The following is a 23,152-nucleotide window of genomic DNA, read 5'->3' on the forward strand; positions in this document are numbered from 1 at the left end:
TTAAATGGGCCACTTTTCCGGTCAACAACATATGCTTTCTGTGAGTACAATTTCACAGAGGACCCCAAGGAGAAGTCTTTTCATACAGCGCCTGTCAACACAGCACCACGCAAAAAAAATACCTCAGATCACCATGGATATAAAACCAGCAAGAGCTCCTATTCCAACACAGTGACCAATGAAAGAAGTGAAAGAAAAGAACAGTTTTACATCTGAGTTTCTCATCACTACAGCAGCACATGTGTGGAGCTCCAACTATCTGGGACTTCCCTTCCTGTCGGACTTCTGCTAGCTGGTGTCGGCTTTCTTCACGCTGTGCTCCCGATCCTTTAATACGCTGATATGACTTACTGTAGAACAACACAGCAGTGCGAGTCCAGCACATGTGCCGCATCAATCTAACTCAGCGTGAATGTGGGAAAATGGACTGTCTGAGATGACATCATGCCACAGTATCTCAAAGCCCCTGCCTGGTCAGTGTAAACATCAACTCGCCAGAGTGTGATGGTGTTCCCAAACATTACTCAGTTGTTTGCTTACCTTGTTTTAATGCAGCACATAGCACTCAATTTAAATAAACTTCTTGTAAAACATAGAATATCTGGAAGAAGTACTGACAAAAAAACGGTTCAGTTTCACCACTGACTGTTTAAAACATGAAGGCAGTCTCTGTGTCATAACGCTTAATGGACTTTTATAGCACTTTTCTTGAGACCACTCAAGGCACTTTTACAGAACATGTCCCATTCACCTATTCACACACACACACACACACACACACACACACACACACACACACACACACACACACACACACACACACACACACACACACAGTCATACACTGCTGGGAGTGGTTGTAATACTGCTCATCATGTGGCAAAGTTTCAAATTGCGAGATAAATGCATGTTGGAGTGAACCCCTGATCAGACTGTAGGCAGCTCTGAACAGCTAGCTCAAAAAAGTTATGCAACAATTCAGCGAGATCAATTCAAGATTTGCTCAAATTATGACATCACCAGTTGGTGAATCTCTTTAACAGCCCAAATTTGTCATTCAACAAAGAGAAACAAGACTTTCTTGCAAGGCAACAGTGAACAAGGCTTCTGGAATGCTGGGGGAGCTCAAAGAGACAGTAGCTGAAATGAAGCATTTCAGACAGAGGCCGAAATGAAGGGTTTCATAGACACCAGCCTGTGAAACATGTAAAGCTAGTACAAAGCTTTCAGAGGGAAAATACAAAGCCTAAAATATGAGCACAACACCCCCTTCTTAATGTCAGCCAAATGGATGAGTTATAAATAAAAATTATCCTCCATACAGTTTTCAATTAAGAAACAAAGACTAGAGTCAAAATATGTTTTGAACCAGGCTGTACACATGTTTTCTTCTGATGTAAAAATGCAGATTTATTTTTGGACTCTGACAGACTCTCCTTTGATTTTATAGCCAGCCTCAAGTGGACATTTGATGAATTGCAGTTATTCTAACTTTCGTATTGGCCTCATTCTTTAGCACCAGAGGTTTCCAGTTGGATTGGGAGCTCTGTGAATAACTACTGGAAAAGTAGTTGGCAGGCAAAGGTACCTCACAGGTTTGACTTTTGAAATCAAAATAACATTTTAAATTCCAGGAGTGGTTAGGGGGTACAAGGGTATATTGAAACTGATTTAATCTATTTTCAAATCTCGATATTGTAGCTGATTATAACGTGTAAGTTAAAACTTAAGTTATTCAATAGTTTGGTGTAAAGCTTTGTACATGGGGTGTGCTGCAAAAATCCTTTGCAAAATGTCTTGCAAAGACTGACTGTTACTTAGAATTTAAGACTAACTCTCAGGGGTAAATATTGAAAGGCTAGCTAAACAAACTAATGGAACTAACTTGCAGACAAGACCCTTAATTGAAGACTAGTAATAACACTCAAGTGACTTTCTCTCTGATTGTTTTTGACTGGATGGAAGTACAGATGTTGGTTTTGACATTATTGTGTTTGTGTGTTCAAATATATTTAGTCAAGTAACGATTATTTTCTAAAAATAAAATCAAGAATGACTTATTAGACAAACTTTTAAATGGCTGCAGCCCCTCAGTCCTGCACAGTGTGAGATCATGTATACTGCTGTATAGGTGCGTGTATACGCTGAATAACCTATATCCACTCACTGGAATTTCTCTAGTTCTTACCTTAAGGGTTCTCCTCCCTATGACCACATCTGTTTCAAATCAAAGTGCATAAAATCTCTCTGCTTTTAAATCCAAAGGAAGAGACACATCAAACCAATTTTGTGGAAACTTTTTGCACCATCAAAGAAGTTCAAAATTCTCACCAGAGTTTTTTCTCTGATTAGTTGAGCTGTTGCTTCTCCAACCAGGCTGTCATAAAATCCTTTGGAATGGTAAGTCGGAGTAAAATTCGACCAAGTCAAACATCTATGTACCAAAATATTGAACAGAACTAAAAATACCCTGCATAAGGCGAGTTGTGGTATGTCTCAGGTCTGACTGTGTTGGAGTGCATGTTGCACTGCAAATATGATAGTTTCCGGTCATTTGGATGAACAGGGAGATGAAAATGTGGAGGCAGTTTTTGTGTCCAGGTTGCTGGTGCAGCTCAGGTAACATTATTAAATGCTGATGACTACAACAAGCAGAAAGGACCAATCAGGTCCTGCTACTGACTGAAATGAAGCATGGAGCTTCATCACAAGCTCAAACCACATATTGTAAAAGTAGCATGTTTCAGCCAAATTGAGGTGGTTGAGTGAAATACGAAATTATTACAGTAAAGAATGAGACGATGAAGACCAAACACAGTCTACTGTTGACTGTCTGATTGTTTTGAACTGTTAACATCATTAAGCCAGTCGCTTTAAACTCATCATAGGATCTAACACCGTAAATGACCCCAAAGTAAGCTGTGAGTGTGTGAAGACGTGCAGCGAAGTGAGGCAGCAGCTCTCAGAGTGCTGACGCAGCATACCTGCTAGATCCTGGCTGCGGCACTTCAAAGAGCCGTGCTCCTCTTTGAAACCCATCATACTTCACCCCTGTGGTTGCTTAAAGAGCCAGTGTGCTTAACAGCTTCAGTATGTTTGGCACAAACCCTGAGCCTGAGTGAAGGGGGGGACTCAGGAAATTCTGTGTTATAAGAAACAGCACTGAGGTGAAAAATCAAGGCAACTTAACCTTATATCTTAAAAGAGATGTTTCACTGCTATTAGCGATGAATGCAGAGCTTTTTCTTATTGTATGGCAGGTCAGTGACACATAGGAAGATGTATGAGGCTATTCAGAATAAGTGAACTGCTACTGTGTTCCCCTCCATTTAGTAACCTGAGATTTTAAAAAGCTGATGTGAAGCCGGACCAAAATAAAGTTCTGATTTATGAAGTGCCAAAACAATGTATGGGCAGGCAGGATCATTACAAGATAATGACTTTATACAGAGATGAAATGCAGGATCCATCAAAACAAAAGAGCTCCTCGTTGTTTCCTAGTATCACATGTTACAGCTACGTGAGTCCATCCATAAAATTACAAATTCTATGAAATCTCTTTTCTTGGTTTGTGGAAATAAAAAAGTTTTTAAAAAAGGAAAAGGCCAGACATTCCAGGAATTCTCTGACAGCTTGATACACAAGGAAGGGCTGAACTGGAAAAACAGAGTCCAAGATCAAGGCCAAGCTGTCTGAGACATTGTCACTCACGTATCAAGACAAAAATAAAAGGGAGTAGACGCTTATCCTTCAATGAATTACACTCTCAGTAGCCAATAGGTTTATTATCCTGGCGTGGAACTATAGAGCATGACCGTGGGATCATACTCGGCCCTTCTGTTTCCTTCCTCCTCTCTTCAGAGCTATGTGAGAGGGGGTGGAGGGGGGTTAAAGGAGGGGGTTCAATAGTTACAGAGGTGAGAGCCTGAAGCAGACAGACGATGTGGGTGTTGACTTTGCCCTCTTACCACCGCCTCCACTCTGCCAGCATGCTTCACACACTCCTCGCGCTCAGCAGCCAATTCTACTCTCACTTCGCTCCAACAAGAACAGTTAAAAAAGGGGGGGGGACAACAAAATGCCTGTTTCCAGGGTATTGAACTAGTCTGCCCAGAGCTGTGTTGGCACCCGGATATTCTTTTCCAAAGACTAATAATCTTCAATCTACAATGTTGTCAAAGACCATTTAAAAAGCCTTAGGATTCTATTGAGTGTGACGAAACAGGCCACCACAATCTAAGAGTCTACAGGGAAGACTTCACATCTTCAGAAGCTTGACTCTTAAGACTTAAAGGCTGACTCTTATAAATCTGAACAGCTATGATGTCTGAGTTGGTGTCCTCAGCAAGACTCCTCAACCAAAGGCTGTCATAGAACACACATGGTGCTAAACCCTTTTGATATCCCAGGATCATCTCTGCATCTCACGGAAGTGCAAAGTATTAGATATGTAAACACAAAGGTGGGAAGGGAGGGAGGGAGCAGAGGTCTGGTGGGAGTTAAATGCAAAAGTGGAGAGAAGTTACATTCAAGCCTCATTCATGCATGACTCCTAATTTTTGCAAGATATCAGGAAATTTAGGCTCCACTATTTTCAGGAACTTGCCATACACACATGCACCCCAGAGTTGTAATTATTATCATTTTATTTTATTTCATTCTATTTTATTTTAATGCTGGTTTAACTCCAGAGCTTATTCATTTATCTGAGTGATTTTTATTTATTAGATGTATTGATATTTTCCTCTCCCACTCATGTTCTGATTGGTGGATCCCTGAGTACTTTTTGTCATGTTTAAATATGCTATAACAGTTTTTATTCTGACTCTTCCTGTGTTGTTTCAAGTTAAAATTGTTTTGTGACTGTGTATAAAAGTTGATGTCATTATTACGCTTGTACAACTTATGGAGCACAGCATTCGTTCAGGAAGGCCATAAGGTCAAGCTCTGTCCACAAAACATCAGCTGCTCTAACGACAGTTCATCTAATTATATCGACGCATCCAGTTGGCAAATAGCAAAATGGTGTCATGTGTATTGTCACTGTTGCCTGCTCTGTTCTGTACTCAGGGGGGTCTTTTTTGGCTGCTGCTCTCCCTGCCTTGACTTTTCATGTATGCACATGGAAGAGAGGGGGGGTGTGCTCTCCGTACCTCAGGCTTTGGCATTCCACGTAGACATGTGGAGGGGCAGTGAGCTCCCAGAACAGAGCCATACTGCCAAATGTAACTTATTGCACGCAAATAATTAATTATTTTGACGAGAGTTGTCCTGACTGAAATAATACTATGTTAGATGAAGCAAGGGAAGGGGTGGCTGGGTAGCACATTCAGGAGAAAGAGTTGTCTCCCATAATGGTAACTGTCTCTGTGTTTATGTCACCACAACATGTATAAGGAACAGTCGAAAAAGGTAATACTGACAAGTGAGGCGAGCTTCATTCACACATCGTCTCACCCTAACTTTTTAAGGGAATTTTACAAGGGGAATGGCAGGAAAGAGACCTGATAGAGATAGAGTGAAAAATCCAGCCAATTATTTTCACACATGTAGCCTGTCTGCATTCATCTGGGAAATTTAAAGAAGTTTTGTTCAATGGGCTTTCATAATTCATGCCTGTAGACAAAAACAATGTCAACATATTTTTTACTTGACTTTAATAAAGTACTGATAGCTCATGGTTCTTCATTTTCTAAAGAAAGGAATGAGTGTTTGATTAAAAGCAGCAAGCTGTGCTGGTGTTACATTAGAGAAATGAGTGACTGCAATGATACTGAAGAGTAAGGACAACTCCAGCATCCAGCTGAACCGCTCTGACATTTATTTTCACATGCTGTTTAATGTGCTGTAGCTAAGCAGCTATCGAGCAATAAAGACCGCCAGCTGACATGAGCAGTGCACTTTTCCCAAGTGAATGTTTATTTGGCTGCAAAGCCAGCTAAATATTTCTTGTCTAGTATTAGATCAGAGATTGTTGTGACACTCAAATCTAAGGAAGCCGCCCACCCTGACTAAGAGAATGTAACTGATAGTGGATACACTGAATTTTATGAGCTTTGAGGAGGAATATTTAATGAGGATCAGTCACATCATGTCCAATATCAAAAGGCAGAATTGATGCCAATGACATGAGTCATACTGGATTGGTGCATCACAGGCTGTAATGCTGAAAAGTCCTTTGAGAAGGTTATGTAATACAAATTGTTTTAAATCTGCCTTTTATGATTAAACTCCATAAATATGTTTTGCATTAAGCTACATGTTTTGAACTCACCTAATGGTGCTACAGAGATCCTTTCCAGAGTGAACAGCTTTGACTGGCCGATGGGTGGTAGCAGCAGCATGCCGCACTTTAGGGTTCAGCGTGAGGCTCTCTCTGCCCAGCATCCTGCTGGCCAGATTCAGGTTGGTCAACTGTGAAAGGAGGAGAAACCTTCAAGATGATTTAACTCAAACATTGAGTCACTTCAATCAAACAACAAACTTCCAGGCGTCCAAATGTCTACAGCAGTGGAAATGTGTGATGAATAAGCACTCATATAGTGTTCCTCCCTACATGCACCATTCATTCTCCTGTGTCTGGGGGCTATGTGAAATGTACACACAGCACATGGCACAGCTAGTCTCCGCTCAGCACTAAATCCAGGTGGTCCCCTCCCCGTTCTCCATCTCTAGCTGGATCAGCTATCATGACTCTGAAAGCTGTTTACAGCCACATCAGGACTTCTGCAGAGACTTCCCCTCTGTCCTGCTCTGCACTGCCGAGTGAGTTATGTTCAGAGAAATCTAAAGGGAGAATTAATTATACTGCAGTGGCATTTTATTTACTTGATTTCCTCCAGTGCACTTAATGTCCAATGGGAAAATTGTAACACTGCCAAGCCTTGTATGACATGACAAATGTGTCGGCATGGTGTTACACAGCTATGGCTGTGAGTACCTCATGAAGGTAGACTGGTTGCATTCACAGAAACACAAACGAGGGTGCCAACACTGCCAAGATTTTCAGATGAAATGTCATACATTATAAACCACGTGGTGACATCAAAATAAACACCAGCTTGTGACACCACAGTGCTACATGGATGTCTCACACCCACAAATCACAGCCCAGGAGTATATTAACTTTATTAGAGGTGGGCCATGCCTGGCTTTACTCAATTTTACTATTTGTATACAAGTGGCCTAGCATGAGAGAGAGTAATTACTGAAACCTCAGAGGTCAGCTAGTGCAACAGGGTGTTGTTCAAGTTCACAAAATCCTCCTTTGAGTGCAGCAAGTGATTTAATGACTTCAAATCTAAGGCCTTAAAAGAAGTAACAGAAAATGTACTCTGAACCTTTAAAGTGCAAAACACTGGACTGTTTAACTACACAAAATAAACTGCTGCCAAGTCCAGGATTAAGTATTCATATGAAATACAGCAAACACCTTTCAGATAGACAGAGTAATGTACAGTCAGAAGGGAGCCATAAAATCGGCAGTCTGTGTGGTCTGGTGCCATCACAAAAAAAGACTTTGACAGACAAAAATCCACTCAAGGAGGAGGAGGAGAGGGAGGAGGGAGGAAAGTTTGAGGGGCTCCCCAAGCGGAATGACAAACCTTTGGGGAATATGGGAAAAGGTGGTGATGGAGCCAACGGAGCTGCCGCTCCCCCTGCTCAGTGCCAATTTGCCACATTCCTCTATTTATAAGCATCAATTACCACAAAAAAGAGGCTGCTTTTTAAAGTATCAACAGAAATCACTCCCCCATGGTGCATCTGATAATGAGACCTCACACAGAGCTGAGTCTTGATGCGGCTCACCACTGTTTCAGGCCAGTCAGCTACAAACTCCCGGTTCCAGACCGCCCCCCACTACTCCTCCTCCTCCTCCCTCCACTGCACCAACCAGCGCCCACAGACAGCAGTGGATCTCAAAGCTGGAGGAGGAGGAAGGTGCACGGTGCGAGGCAGCAGACCCTCGGCTCCAACAGGTCTGCTGAACGAATGAATGAGCAGCTAGATGCCGCCAATCAGCATGGGGTCAGAGCCAGGTTTACACATCAACAAAGAGAAGTATCAGAGACCTCACAGTGAGAGAATACTGCACGGGGGCCAGATTCTTCTTCATTACACTAAACATTACGTCTATCAGGTTACAGTTGCTTAATAACTCAACATGGCGTCTTATTATTGGCTGTTGACTTGGGTTAAAAACATAATGAACGCACGTGTTGTGTCAGCAGGTTGATGTGACTGGAGCTGGCATAGCGGTGAGCGACCTGCTTGTCAGCCAGCTTCTGCAGGGTGGAGATGAAGGCCTGCTGGTTAGACTGGGCTTGGGCAGACAGGGAGTTCAGGTCCTTGAATGTTCCCACTGAGTTTGACTTCATCTTACTGGAGCTGCCCTTTTTGATCACTGATGGACAGAATAACAAAAGACGAATGTGAGAACAGAGGAGTGGGTTTTATAAACAACTGCAGGTAGAGTGGAGTTTACCTTGGCCTGCTGATGTGGGTCTGGAGAGCTTCTGGCTGTAAATGTGTGTGGCACTAGGTAGGGACGAGGCTGCTCCGGAGCTGGCTGTTGATGAAGTAAAGGACTGGATTCTCCTCAGCACCTGGGTTGGTTGCCCTGTAGAGATGGGGTTAGAGCCAGAAGATGCGGCTGTCCACACTGCCCTTGGAGGCTGTGTGACCATGACAGCAGAGGCGTACGCAGGAGGTTCAGAGAGATCCTCAGAATGGCAGAACTGAGACTTGGTCAAGGACTGTGCGTAGGACGGGGGCTGAAGGGGTGGCGGCGGTGGTGGACAATGCAGAGGCAGGGACGAGGAGGCAGAGGAGCAGTGCTGATGATAAATACGGCTGCAGTCTAAAGTCAGAGGGAAGCTGGAGCAGTGCTGGGAGGCCTGGACCTCCGGCTGGGTTTTACTAGTTCTTACTGTTGCTTGTTCTTCCGGCAGAGCACAGACAGAAGGCTGACTCTCAGAGACCTTAATGTCTGGGTCACTGCTGACTTTCCCCGTGGAGAGCGACGACTCCGAGGCGCTGGAATCCTCCCGGGCCACAGGCAGAGCTGTTCAAAGGAGGACAGAAGCCAGAGCTCCTTTATCATCAGTTAGCCATTCCTCGGCCCTGACATACATTTGTTTTCTCTCAGTGAGCGCTAATCACTGGAAGCTAACCTTATCTTCACCCCAGATGACTCAATCTTTTCCTCTTTGCTTTACACACTATAAACAAATCCTGTTTATTGTGCTTGAATGATAAAATATTAAACAGAAACCAGACCTACAGTAATCTCTATTTACAGATTGAACATCAAACCTAAGGATCTGTTCTTGGGGGTCTGGATTTTGGTATGGGAAGTGTTCTGGATTCTGTTTGTAGTCCAAGAAGTATTGACCAAACAGTAATCAGTAATGTGTCAGTAATCTGAAGAAAGTTTATCCACCTCTCTAAACAAATATCTGTATTCAAATTCAGCTACTTTCCTATGTTTGATAAAAGGTTTCAACTTGGGCGACAAATCGGCTTGATACTATGTCATAAAAGCCAATCAGGGTTCAGATTTCCTTCCTTCGTCCTACTTGGCATAGCTTGTATTTTTACGTATAACTGATCTGCATTATGATGGCATTCTGGCAAACTGAAGACCCCTTAATTTCAAAGATACACAAGAAGGTGTTTTATTTCCAGATTTATTCACCTGAAGTCGACCAGTGTGAAGCCTCTGTTTAATTTACTATTTACAGTGAAGCTGAGACTCTCCAGAAAAAGATGAACAGGTGCTTCTTTGGGGAATATACGTACTGTCCCAAGAAATAAGTGTTCATTTTGTAAAAAAAAACCTGAAGGGGAGACTTTCACTTCACTTTTGATCGGGGCACTAGCTTCTTAAGTTGCTAATTTGACTGTAAACAATGTAGCACAGGGAAAATGAGGTCTTTACTAGACTTCATCATTAGTCACTAACTGCTTGCTACTCGGGTAATACAGAAAAGTTTGCCATCTTTCTTGAGGCTTATATCATTGTCAGACAGTGGGATGGGTTTCCAGATAGGATGTAGATGTAGAGGAAAAAAAGGTGGAAAAATGAAACCAAACAGAAGAACTTACTGTTGGGAAAAGGACAGTTGCCTGAATCTCCTGCTGCATTAACCTCATGCACATCTTTTTTAACACTCCTGACTTTTGTTCCAAGAAAGACAGTGGCTGATTTATTTTTCTGTGTGTAGAATGTCAGTACTTCTTCCAGATCGTTTTCACTGTAAAAAACAAAAAAAAAACAGGAGATAAATGTGTATAGCAGATTGAGCCGACTCTTCCGTCAGTGGCATACACAACTGAAGCCGTAAAGATCCAAGCACTGAACAATAGGAAGTGTGTTTGCCAACTCACAAACCTTGCTGTGGTGATGTACTCCTGAAACACACTGGGGTTGACGCAATGCTCCTCTTTGCTGTCCTCTTGTTTTTTCACCATACGATCAGTCTCCTGAGAAGATAGGAAAGAATTAGAGAGCACGATCTCACACTGTTTCCTATCTTTGCATCATCTCTGACTACTGTGATGTAGTGGTAAAGCTAAAGCCTGTACCTTGTTGTAACAGTGAATAAACTCCCCCAGCTGGTGGGACAGAATTCGTCTGCGGTCTTGGAGTGGAAGCTGGCGACTGGGCAAGACCACCTTAATGTCTTGTTGGAGGTTACTGGCCGCTCTCTTCAGGAAGCGAATCACCAGCTCCTGTGCAGATGGAAAACATCTTTTACTATCGCTGCACTGAATCGCTCGTCCTGCCCTTTTCTTTTACACCGCTTGTGTGCGCACGTGTGTGTGTGTGTGTGTGTGTGTGTTCTCTCTCTCAGTTCAAAGCCATTTAAAACATTGCAACATTGAATTTAATGGCCAAGAGATCCACTTTGCGAGTTCAAATTGATTTTCCCCGAAAGCTTGAGGTCACAGACGATGATGATGACGATGATTTATGCCTTTACAATGCAGACTTTCCAATCAGGCAGACTTTAGCAGGGACCACGTTTTCCTTCTATGTGGCCAGACAGCCTCGTTTACATTACAGCTACAGCCAGGGTAGGTATGAGTAAGTGGATAATAATAAGGGGAAATCTGGCTTTTATATATTCATGTACATTCAAGGGGAACAATGTGCTGGGTATTCCACACATGTCTGTGTATCAGGGGAGGGGAGGATTAAAAAATGTTCATCCTTTTACCATTTGGTCATTGTCCTTGTCTGGCCAAGCTGGGATGGTGTTAGCCCGGCTCTCAGCCAAGAGTCTTTGCTGGACTCGCTGCAGGTACGAGGAAAAGGCAATGCGGGCCTGCATTTTACTGGGGGTCAGAGGAAGAGGCAGTAGAGAGGACTCATTAAAAAACTGAAGAGGTCACAACAGTGGATGAAACTGACAGTACAGATTATTTCGTAAGGATGGAATCTGCAAAACACCCGTAACCACAGAAAAACAAGCAGGTATACTCATTTTCATTTGCTGACATATCGTCCTGCAAGAGAAAACAAAAACAGGTATGCATCGCTCTCCGCCAACAGTTGTTGAAACACAGTGTATCTTGTTCTGCATTGCTGTTAAATTGATAAGTTGTCTTTGTGGCCCAGGTGAACCTGGAGCGAGTACTGTCAGAGCATTGTAATGAGAAAAAAAAACTTGTTTTGGAAAAAGCTGTCAAATGCAAAACAATGATGATGGTGTACTATAATTTCCCTGCTACATGAACAGTCCTGGCAAGCACTGTGGAATTTATACAAAGTCAGACTTGTTATTGTAATTCTTTCTCAAATCATAATTTCAGGCACACTTTTAAAACAAACATTAGACTGCATTCTTTTTTAGAGGAGTATGTATTGTGTTGTATGTTTTCGACAGTATATAGTTATTAACAAGAAAGAGTTTTACAAACTTTTAATTTCTTTTAACAAACTGAGTTTTAATGAAATATTTGAACTAATTCTACTTTCTTTCTTTCTTTCTTTCTTGATCTTAGATTTTAAAATATTTTATGTTTTCATGCTTATGTTTGTTTAATGTCACATTTTAAATTGGATATTTTCTGACAAGGTATGGCATTATAGAATTAACCTGATATTGGATCTACAATTAAATGTTGGGCATACGGGCACCCTGCAGGGGTGTCAAGAGGTCTGAGCTAGCTTCGGGCTGTGACTCGACACAGAAAAGACTCAATGTGTGAGTCTTAATCCTTGGGAAGAAGTTCTGAGATGAATCAAATAATTAAAGGGTTCATTTCGGTTAAGACAAGATCAGATGTGATTCTGTGGTTCGGCGGGACAGTAAGACTCTGCAAGTTATGGACTTCAGAGCAGCCAAGGGGGGCTGATTATTTAGAATAATCCCTCCTAATTTAAAAAAATAACAAGACCCAACACTATTTACTAGAGAGAGAGAGAGAGAGAGAGAGAGAGAGAGAGAGAGAGAGAGAGAGAGAGAGAGAGAGAGCGAGAGAGAGAGACAGAGACAGAGAGAGAGAGAGAGAGAGAGAGAGCGAGAGAGAGAGACAGAGAGAGAGACAGAGAGAGAGAGAGAGAGAGAGAGAGAGAGCGAGAGAGAGAGACAGAGACAGAGAGAGAGAGAGAGAGAGAGAGAGAGAGACAGAGACAGAGAGAGACAGAGAGAGAGAGAGAGAGAGAGCGAGAGAGAGAGACAGAGAGAGAGACAGAGAGAGAGAGAGATTTACTCTTTAAATCTTTATATTTTAATTTTACATTTCTGTAAAATCTATAGTCATCTGTAAAAGATAAATGAAATTATTATTATTATTATTGTTGTTGTTATTAGTATTACTGTTGTAATTATTATTTTTGTTGTTGTTAGTATTATTATTGTTGTTTTTATTTTTATTATCATTATTATTTTTATTATTCATATATTTTCTTTCTTCTATACAGCTCTGTTAGTTTAACATTGAATCTTATTATTCTGTAATTGTTTGTAATTTTGTGTTTTATTTCTTTTTAAGCTTTAGCAATGATTACGTTTGTTTTCCTTGCTAATAAAGCCCTTTGAATTGAATTGAATTGAAATTGAGAGAGAGAGAGAGAGAGAGAGAGAGAGAGAGAGAGAAACAGACAGAGAGAGAGAGAGAGAGCGAGAGAGGGAGAGAGAGAGAGAGGGACAGACAGAGAGAGAGAGAGAGAGCGAGAGAGAGAGACAGACAGACAGAGAGAGAGAGAGAGAGCGAGAGAGAGAGAGAGAGAGAGAGAGAGAGAGAGAGAGAGAGAGAGATCAAGCTGCATATACAATTTAAATGTGATTAATAGTGTTTCCTGTATGTTTTTGTTAATTGTTACTGTTCTGGTTTGCTGTTTTAACTCTGTAAAGCACTTTGAATTGCTTTTTGTATGAATGGTGCTTTATAAATAAACTTGCCTTGCCTTGCCTTCTTTCAAAAATGCAATTGTAGGGGAACGTCAGGGCTATGGTAATGAAAATATACCTATAAAGACTAATACAAGATTTAATAAGTATCTATACCTGACCCATAATTTTCCAAGGAGTTATATTTTTATATGTTTTAAAAGTCACAATATTCTTCACAAGAAAAAAAAAAGTAGAGTACAGGGTTAAAGTTAGCAAAATATAGCTGTTAATAATGTAAAATCAGCAAAAAAACAGACTATCATAACAGAAGGTCAAATAAAAGTGATCAAAGAAGGATTACCGGGAGGGATTCACAGTAAAATAGGCAGGCAAGCTCTCCATCTTGTTGAAATGCTTATAAAATATATGTATAAGTCATGTACATAGGGACGTCATTCCTTTTCGACCCCTTTAGTATTTCTTCTTTCTCCTTATTAAATAAGGAAAGAGGGGAAATTGGGAGAGAAGAAAATACAGTAGGGGAGGAAGAGGTGAGCAGCAGCCAGCTTGAGCAGCGGCCCAGAATCCAGACTGACCTGAGGTCCCAGCCCTGCTGAAGGATGTGGAGCAGGTTGACTGTGGGCCTGGCATTGTGCGCGGCTGCCTCTGAGCTGGACAGAGCCTCACCGTGGCAGCGCTCCAGTGGTGTGGCCACTTGTTTTCTTTGCTCTGCTACCAAAGCCTTGTGTGAGCCTGGCTCGAGGACTCGCTTCACCTCCTCTCTCTCCTCTCTCTCCTGACTGCTGCTCACACTCGGGGAGGCCTTGGCTTCCTTCCCTGAAGAATGCAGCGTTTTAAGGAAAGACAAATGTCAGTTGCATCACTGGCATTTCGAATCAAACACACACATGCACTCAAAATAGAGTTTTTATTGTTGCTGCAATGAAATGAACTCATTCAGAGTCATATTTGGCTAACCTTACCGTGACACAGGGGAGTTATTTATTGGAAACAAACGTGCATTAGCGTGTGATGTTGTCCCACTTAGCTACACAATCCTCAGTTTTAGAAAAAAAAGCTGTTTCCTGAATGGATGGCTGAACACACGTCAAGCCTACCAGATTTCTTCCTCCCTGCAGCAGAGCGATGAGTCAGGTGGCGCTGTCTCCTCTTACGTGCCTCCAGAGATAGCAGCTTCCTCTCGTACTGGACAACATGACAACCATGGACGGCGTCCACCTGCAGCTGCACATTCCCGTTCACATTTCTGAGAGAAAGAACAAGACATGTCAACACAATGATAATAACAACAACCAGAGTGATTTATACGTGTATCATCAACAATTATCAAGCCATAGTTACAAACTCTAACTGAAGCCATTTGTGAGACAGTGTGGTTTAGTAGCCTTTCCAGAGGCTGACGTGAGAAATAGTAATGGTCCAAAGGGGAGAGGATTAATGGCAAAAAATAACAGCAACTGAGGTCTAACAGCAACAACTGTCTCCCTAATCTGGCTACATAACGAATATGGAAAAATCATAAATGGGCTTATTCTGGGGCCAAATCTCTATAAAATATTGTGCAATAGTAAAAGCTGTGGTTAAAACCTGAAAGCCCATACTCATTCAAATATCATAAATGCATGTTGTAAAGCAATAACAAAAATGTGGTTCAATAAAAAGGCACCGCTCATCTATAACTGTCTTTCCCCTCCTGCCCCCAAACTGACGAATTTATGCCACATAGACGAGCTGGAAATGGTGACGGTGCAACATCTCAGCATCAGCTGTTCCTCTCACCTATCCAGTGGACAGACCAAACAAAGAAAGCAAGCGTTTCCACAAACTGATGGAGAGATTTTATTCCCCCAATCCCAACCACGATGGAAAGCTTACCTTCCTTGGAAAAGTCGGTTTGCCAACATGTAGTTCATTGATGTCTTGGACTCCAGATATCCACTGAGAAGATAGTAAGCAAATTACAAAAAAGAATCAAGGTAAGAGCCCCAAATAACTTTAAGCAAATTGGTTAGAATGACACTTATTGGGATGGCTTCTGGAAAGCAGACATTATGAAGTGCACCACTTACTTCCTAAATGTCCCAATAACATGCTTTGAAAATCCCTGCTACTAACAGCACCCTTAGTTCCATTAGGCAACAATACTATTTTGAAGTCTAAGTACAAAAACAGAACTCTCTAAGTGGAGCTTCAGGGTCATTTAAATAGATTCACTACTGGATAAAAACCTACACTAATCACCAAAACCTTTTGACCACTGACAGGTAAAGTTAATAACATTGATCGCTTTACAATGGCACCTGCCAAGGGTTGAGATACATAAGGCAGAAAGTTAACACAAGCGTAAGAACGTAAGCGGCTTTGACAAGAACCAAGTTGTGATGGCTAGATGACTGGGCCAGAGCATCTCCAAAACTGCAGCTCTTGAGGGGTGTTCTGGTCAGTATCTACCCAAAGTTGTCCAAAGAAGGAAAACTGGTGACCCTGAGACAAGATCATTAGCAGCCCAAGTCTTATTGATGCACTCAGAGAGTGAAGGCTGGTCAGTATCATTTAATCTGAAGAGATAGAAGAGCTGAAATCAATGAAAAGCAGATGCTGGTTCTTATAGAAAAGGTGTCAAAACACACAGTGCAGTCCAATCCGTTACATATATGGTTGACCCCTGCCCACCAGTGAAAGCACATACAATGGGCAACCAGCATCAGAGATAGACCATGGACAAGCTGAAGAAGGTGGCCAAGTGATCACTCCTACGAGTTTAAGGTGTGTACTTGGCCTCCAAGATCTCAATCCATACATCCGTGGCATCAGTGGGATGTGCTGGACAACCAAGTCCGATCCATGGGGGTTCAACCTTACAACACACATGACTCAAAGGATCAGCTTCTAACTCTGCTAACATCCTGGTGCCACAGTACACCCTCAGTTGTATAGTGGGGTCCTTGTCTCGTCAGGTCAGGGCTGTTTTGGCTATGTCCTGATGTGAAGGGTCTACACAATGTTAGACAGGTGGTCATGATGTCATGGATGATCGGTGTATATTGGATATAATAAATACCTTAATACACAGAGTTCATCCAATGTTGAAAAATGAAGCCTATTCAATAGAGCAAAATAATGCAGTTCCTCAAGTGTCGACTAGAAGCCGGCTCTAAAAGCTGAGGAAACCCAATTGGAGCCGATATTAAAATGTTCACAGCAGAATTCAACAAGTTCATAGCCTGGTTCAAAAGCAGATGTGGTCTCTATACTTCATTTCTTTATTCCTGACAACTCTTCAGGGTTCTATTTTTAAAAATAATTCACTCATTATGGTTATATTAAGGCTAAGAGTTACGCTTAATTACACATAATGAGGGTGAGGCTGATTTCACTGACGGGCGAGCGCGCTGTAGCTGTTCAACAGACGGCAATGCTAAAGCCTCAACTCCACCTCTTTCCTGTTTCTAGATTAGCTGGATCAGCCAGATTAGTTAGTGGGAGTCTGCATTTCCAATACAGGCTTCAGAACTCTTCTTCAGTAACCAAAGGGGGGAGTCACTGAAACTGCGACCATGTTCAAACAAGTCTTTGGTTTCTATGATTAGCCTGGTGGTTCAATTACTGACAGGCAAGAGGAGTCTTATGGTCTGGCAGCAGGTATTATAGCATTAATTTAGCCTTAATGCCCCTCTTATTTAGAGACAGTTGTAATATGAGTATCTTTATAAAGACATTGAGATTACAAGTGATCCGTCTGTTCTCTTCAGGCTCAGCTTACCCAAAGAACTCCCACGTTTCTGCAGTGGGGAAGATCCTGATGAAGCCTCCTCGTCTCTCATACTCTTCCCTTATCCTCCGCAGCACTTTGATCTGCGTAAGTGAAAGCAAACAAAAGACTCATGATGAAATAGGCACAGTATTTAAGAGTTAATGTGCTTTTTGGTATCCCATAATGTCTTAATTCAATGACATACACAGTTAAGGCCTTACCTCCTCTGCAGTTAAGCTCAGGGTGCTGTCTCCCTGGCCTAGTTTGGGTCCTGGCTTGTCTTTGGACCCCTCTGTTTCTGAGTTACTGGTTGAAGCTGGCCTCTGGCGCTATGGGGAAAAGTTTCAACAATGTCACTTTAATCAAATCTGACAGTCTATAGTCATTATTGTTCCAGCTAAGTTTTAAACAATAGAACTCTTATAACTTTAGACTGTAGGAAAAGTTGAAATTCTGATACTTGGTAGAGATTTAATTGCTGACAAACAATCTGTAAATTGGAAACATGATCTGTATTTATAAATGGAAAATGTGAAAGCTACACCTCCTCTAATACAAACTACCCTCTCTTCTTTTCTCTCTGTTACATAAATGGAGCATTTTTGTTGTGCGTTGGCATTCCTGGCTGCCTCCCCGCTGCATGTGCTACCAAGCTGTGATTGACAACTTTGGCATTTGGGTTGAAACTTGGCCCAGCCAGGGGGGCACAACCCCACAGGATCGCATTCAGAATTTGTCATCCAAATAGCAAGGGGATTACATTTAATTTGTCCGACGTGGCTGGGGGGATACAAAGGCAGCCAAAAAGTGACAAGGCCTAATCCTTCAGAAAAAGACCCAACTGTTGGCCCTCATCAAAAGTAAAAGGAGAGGACGGGTTGTCTGACGGCCCCTGGAGTTCTTCAACAACATTTGTGACAGGCGCTGGTTTCATGCCAGGCTTATTTTACGTACAACCAAGTAACTGAGAGCCTTCATAAAAAAGTTTTCAGAGTTTTCTATCAAGTGTTGCACTGCACTTTTAAAAACATGCTTTATTGAGGCTGCTAATGTAATGAGAATTCTCAATACAGCATTAGGAATCAATACAAGCAGTCTGTGTGTCACTTTGAAAAATCGGAAAGCCACGTAATCAAATAAGCAGAAAGCAGAAAGCAATTTCTTACCGGCAATGAAACAGGCATCAGGGAATTGCAAAAAAGGGAACAAGGCAAAAGAAGATTAATATCTCAGTCTGAGGGAAACTCACCGCTCTGCTGTGTGCACTGCCTGCTGGTGCAGACTGAGGTTTCTAAGAGACCATTGGGGAAGTCAAGAGTTGTAAGTAAGTGTGAGCATTTAAGTCAACTTTACTGAAGCGACATGAGACAAAAGCATGCTACATTAACTTCCAACAATGCAGCATTGTAAGTGACATCTAAACTGGCCCTAGCACAATGTAAGGTGGAGTAAGAATCTGTCTGATTTAGTAATCTCCCTCCAGCACACTCTGCGCCAAATGTGGGTGCAGTTGTCGAGCGGACGGAGCCAAGCGCGTTAGCTGTTGTGGCATCATTAGGCAACAAGCCCTACAGAGAGCATTAGTCATTTGATTAGAAATGATAAAACAATAAGTCACAGAGCGCAGCACTTACAAACTGATGTCACTCAAACAAGGTAATTACATTAGCAGTTGTTTTGCATTACAGTGAATTTTCCATGAGGGTATGAGAGGAGCTCAATGGCAGTGGCAGGAATGTAGTGTAAGCAACAGAGAGGTGAAGACAAGAATGGGAATGTTTCACAAGGAGGGGTGAACGAGTGCAACGCTTGGCCTGGGTCTGTGCTCAGTGTGTGTGTGTGTGTGTGTGTGTGTGTGTGTGTGTGTGCTTGTGTGTGTGTGAGCATCCAGTACCTGTGTTCGTTGGGCTGCTGGGTGCTTCATGCTTGGGTCCAGGGTGACTCGGTCAGAGCGCAGCTGTCTTGATAGGGGGTCCTGACAAACAAAGCCTGCAGAGACACAGAGGAGTAATAAAGCTTATATCTATGACATCAGGTCCTAAATATGTGACTCACTGCCATGACCTTAACGTATTGCATCAGATGTTGGTGCATAATCTAAAGTCAAGCAAGGAAATATAAACCAAAAGTGAAGTTTGAATCTGCAAATGTATTAATATGGTGATATTTCAAACACATAATATGATTTAGTAACTTTAAAGTCCGAAAAATAAGAAATATGTTAAAATAATCTTGCTTTCAAAAGTAATTTGGCATTTGTGAAATATGGTAAAACCCTTTCAGGGATCCAAAATGAAGGTGGAAATATTTGTATCACTTTACTATCCGTCCATCAGATACGCTAAACTAACCAGCAGCTGGGACTGAAGTTTTTTTGATAGTGTTCGAGTGAAAATAAATCTGTCAACCAGAGACTATTAAGTTCACTAGCTAATATGCCATCTTATGTTTACTGGTCCATTCAAAACAAACAGACTACTTCTTCTCTAAGCATCTTAAGACAACCAGTGAAAGTCAAAGCCTTTACCTTTCATTAATCCATCAAAGTCTACAGTGACATTGATCATTTTCTTCAAAGCACTCATAGTACTACTTGAGCCAAAAACAAATCAGTTGAAACTTTTTAAACTGGTTGAAGTTTGAGGCTCCAGCACCAGTTGGGGGAGGGGTGTTATAACACAAATATGTCTGCCAATTAAGGCATGATGGATCTGCAAAATAAAAAAATAACTTTGCTTTTATAGCCAAGTTCATTTTCAGTCCCTATACAGCAAACTTTGTGATTCTACCTCAAACAGAAATAATCCTGTTGAACTTGAAGTACTAAATTCAATAGATGGGTTAAATGTTATTGTCATTGTTAAGACATCACTTTTTGTATAGTTAAGAACATCACAGACATGCAGCCATGTTTTTATTGTTTAACTCTGCTAGAAAGTGCAAACAGATATATTGCAGGATTTTTAATTTTTCTTTAAACTTTTAAGTCAGGAAAAAACTTATTTTTCTTTATGTGGAACTATTTCTGATTTCTGGAGGTATACCCATTTACATTTCAGTGCATCTCAGTGATGGTTGATGAGACTGGGGTAAAAGTTTGTAATTCAGATCTTAGATCTCTGATTATCTTTTAATATGTCCCACATTCCCTCAAAGCGAACCAGTGCAAAAGTGAACTGTTACAGAAACATGTTTATTCCGAATCTTTCAGTCAACACTTGAGTCAAATTAATTCTACTGACGGCTTGGAGCTGGAGGCTATTTGTTCAACCTCATCCAAGCCATCAGGTAGGAACCAGGCCTCTGCCTTGCTCTTGCTTGAACACGGCAATTATCACAAACATAGGTGACACGAAGCTGACAGCTACACACAGGCGGAAAATGAATGCTAATGGAATGCTGTCATTATCTACAGGTCTGGGATGCGGCCCAAGTGTTATCAGCCAACAGCGACTTAGTTTGTTAGGTACATAATAGATGTGCTATGTTTTACATGCCACTGCTCATTTTCCCCGACCCGCTGTAACGTCTCCGTCCAAAGATAACTGGCAATTTATGATTCTACTCTTTCATTTAATGAGCCTGAGGGGAGGGTTTCAAGCCACAGCATGGCCTGGGCTGAGACACACATGCATATTTGCACTCTTTCACACACACACATGCACACAATTGCTATTCCTTTAATATCGTTAGTCTGAGAACGCAATTAGATTTACAGCGCAGTGCCAGAGTGGATGGACGCCTGCTAATCAGGTGGCTCCATGTATCCTGTGAATGGTAATAAGGAAAAATCTGAGTGTTACGTGGAGTTTAACAATCAAGAGATGTGAATGTTTGAACAATACTTACTTCATGTGTGCTTTTAACTTTCAAGGATAAAGAAAAGGATAAAGACAAGCTCTCAGACTGTCTGTGTGCACCTCTGTGTGTTATCAGAGAGATTATGAGATTCCTCTCTGTTTTAACTTGCATATTAAAAAATCTTTAGAGCTCTTTGCCTGCATTAGAATTGAGTAATTAAGAGGGGAGGAGACATCACAGAGACACACATCTCTCTCCTGCTCCTGCTGCAACACTTTCTTATAAACAGTGTTTATCTCTGCCTTGGGCCGGGCAATTTCATGTCTTCATGCTAAAGATTGCTTTTACTTTGACAAGTCGGATCCAGTTTCTCAAGAGAGCTTAATGACTTCAAAACAACAAAGGGCTCTGTTGAAAATTCTGTCCGCAAGTCATTAACTGTCAATTAATGAAGGCTGTGGTTTGTTCTCTCAACGCTGGAACTACCATTATGAAGCCATACAGCTATTATCTGCAGTTTGCACAAACTCTACAAGTGGAGTTTAGGAAAACATTAAGCAATAAACAATGAAGGATTGTCTCCACCTGCCTTAAACCTGCTGGTTAAAAGAAAGTCTGATAAGCATCTATTGGTTTGAGGCATGGCCAGTAACAATTACAGAGTAATAACAGCACTTTTCACTTATATAAGCGTCCCTTGCTTGTATGGATTCCCAAACAACTTGATAGTCAGTGTCAATTCATTTTAAAGCTTTGAAACCAACTGATGTTATCGACTCATACTTCTACTTAGTTAAATTCAAACGTCTGCACTCTCTTAATGAAGATGTTTGCTGGATTTGCTCTAACTTCTCCCTCTTCTAATACTGATGTGTTGCCTGCATTAGAACATAAAATGCAGAAGTGCAGACTTGTGTTCTTAGATTTTTATGACCCACTGATTTAATGCTCTTTATTTTGCCAGCTTATAATTTACGAGTGTAATAGATTTAAACATCAGCTATAAAAAAGTAAATTTATACAGCATCTATGAAGAGCAATCAGTTGTGCAAAACTCTGGAATCAAATTGCATTTAGCCATTGTTCCAGCATGTACTCACCCACAAGCGAAAACATGTCTGCAATCATGCTGGCCTTTATCTTCAGATCCAGCGGAGCATCACTGTAAATAAGCAGATTTTTTTTTTTTTTTTTTTAACAAGGCAACAAAGAAGAACAGATAAAAATGACAACACATACACAGGCACAGTGTAGAGCTGAAGGCAGAGCTGTCATAACAAGACACAGATTTGCTGTTTGGATAAACTTTGTACATATATTGGTAGTTAAATACAACATTTGGCTTCTTCTTGCCCATTTTCTTCACATGTGACATTTTCATTAAATCCGTATTACCCGTCTGCATTCAGTGCTTGATTCAGATTAATCAAAACCAAAACAATGGTGTTCGGTTCTCAACAGCAAGGACAACCTGATCACACATAATACCAAATCAATCTGCGGAAAGGACAACGGCAAATTTTACCTCTGCCTGTTGACACTGTGGCAAAATTGTTGTTTTTTATTTACAACTAGTCTTCAAAGTTGGGAAGTATTGACAGTTACCAGACTCAGATGTGAGAACAGCCTGAGGAGCTACTAGGCCCAACCATCTCTCAGAGGGAAAAGTGGAGCAACATCCAGTTGTCATGAGTTGCTTTTGTTTATGTGTTGTATTTTCTTTGTTGTAATCTGTTTTAGATTCCTAGTTTTATTTTGGAGTTGTACCTTGTGTTTCAGGCTTGTTTCCTACCTTCTGTGTCTTAGATATGTTATCTTTAAGTCTTGTGTTTCTTAGTGATCCTTGTCTTGTGTTGTATTCCTTGAGTGTGTGTTTCTAGTTCATCGTGTTTCCTGTTTTATTTTGTTCTTTATCCCTGTGTGTCTGGTTTAGTTTTACTTCCTGTCCTTGTGAGTTTCCCTTCATTTTGATTGCACTTATTTGTTCCACCTGTGTTGATTACCATGTATATTTAGTTCCACTGTTTCTCCTTTCCTGTGTTAGTTCATTGTGCGTTCTCCTAGTGTTTTCCCAGTGTTTCTCCTTGTGTTACTCAGCATTCTCCCTGTGATTTTTGGACTTTTTGCTATCAATAAGTTTATCTCTATTTATTTGTCAAACCTTTTGTTTGCATTTTGGGTCCGGCACCTTTTGTTTTCCTTCTCATCGTGACACCTGTTCTACAATCCAATC

General features: G+C 41.4%; 1 protein-coding gene across 6 annotated transcripts in view; it reads right to left on the reverse strand.

The window, feature by feature from the left end:
- Positions 1 to 23,152, reverse strand: part of ttll5 (tubulin tyrosine ligase-like family, member 5) — a 65,443-nt gene that overhangs the window by 18,718 nt on the left and 23,573 nt on the right. For 3 of the 6 annotated variants that reach the window (XR_004629607.1, XM_034674825.1, XM_034674824.1), the window contains exons 14-28: positions 22,020 to 22,081; positions 19,013 to 19,107; positions 18,368 to 18,409; positions 17,340 to 17,447; positions 17,128 to 17,219; positions 15,240 to 15,302; positions 14,462 to 14,610; positions 13,940 to 14,180; positions 11,223 to 11,340; positions 10,588 to 10,734; positions 10,394 to 10,485; positions 10,108 to 10,256; positions 8,486 to 9,064; positions 8,217 to 8,404; positions 6,275 to 6,414 (exon numbers count right to left, since the gene is read on the reverse strand). Coding sequence is in view for 5 of the 6 variants with exons in the window: in XM_034674825.1 (XP_034530716.1) it covers positions 6,275 to 6,414; positions 8,217 to 8,404; positions 8,486 to 9,064; positions 10,108 to 10,256; positions 10,394 to 10,485; positions 10,588 to 10,734; positions 11,223 to 11,340; positions 13,940 to 14,180; positions 14,462 to 14,610; positions 15,240 to 15,302; positions 17,128 to 17,219; positions 17,340 to 17,447; positions 18,368 to 18,409; positions 19,013 to 19,107; positions 22,020 to 22,081 (2,265 nt within the window). In the remaining variant the exon portion in view is untranslated. The remainder of the gene's footprint in view (positions 1 to 6,274; positions 6,415 to 8,216; positions 8,405 to 8,485; positions 9,065 to 10,107; positions 10,257 to 10,393; positions 10,486 to 10,587; positions 10,735 to 11,222; positions 11,341 to 13,939; positions 14,181 to 14,461; positions 14,611 to 15,239; positions 15,303 to 17,127; positions 17,220 to 17,339; positions 17,448 to 18,367; positions 18,410 to 19,012; positions 19,108 to 22,019; positions 22,082 to 23,152) is intronic. The other 3 variants (XM_034674827.1, XM_034674826.1, XM_034674828.1) reach the window with 3 other exon arrangements.

This window comes from Notolabrus celidotus, chromosome 22 (genome assembly GCF_009762535.1).
Source record: "Notolabrus celidotus isolate fNotCel1 chromosome 22, fNotCel1.pri, whole genome shotgun sequence".
Lineage (NCBI taxonomy): Eukaryota > Metazoa > Chordata > Actinopteri > Labriformes > Labridae > Notolabrus > Notolabrus celidotus.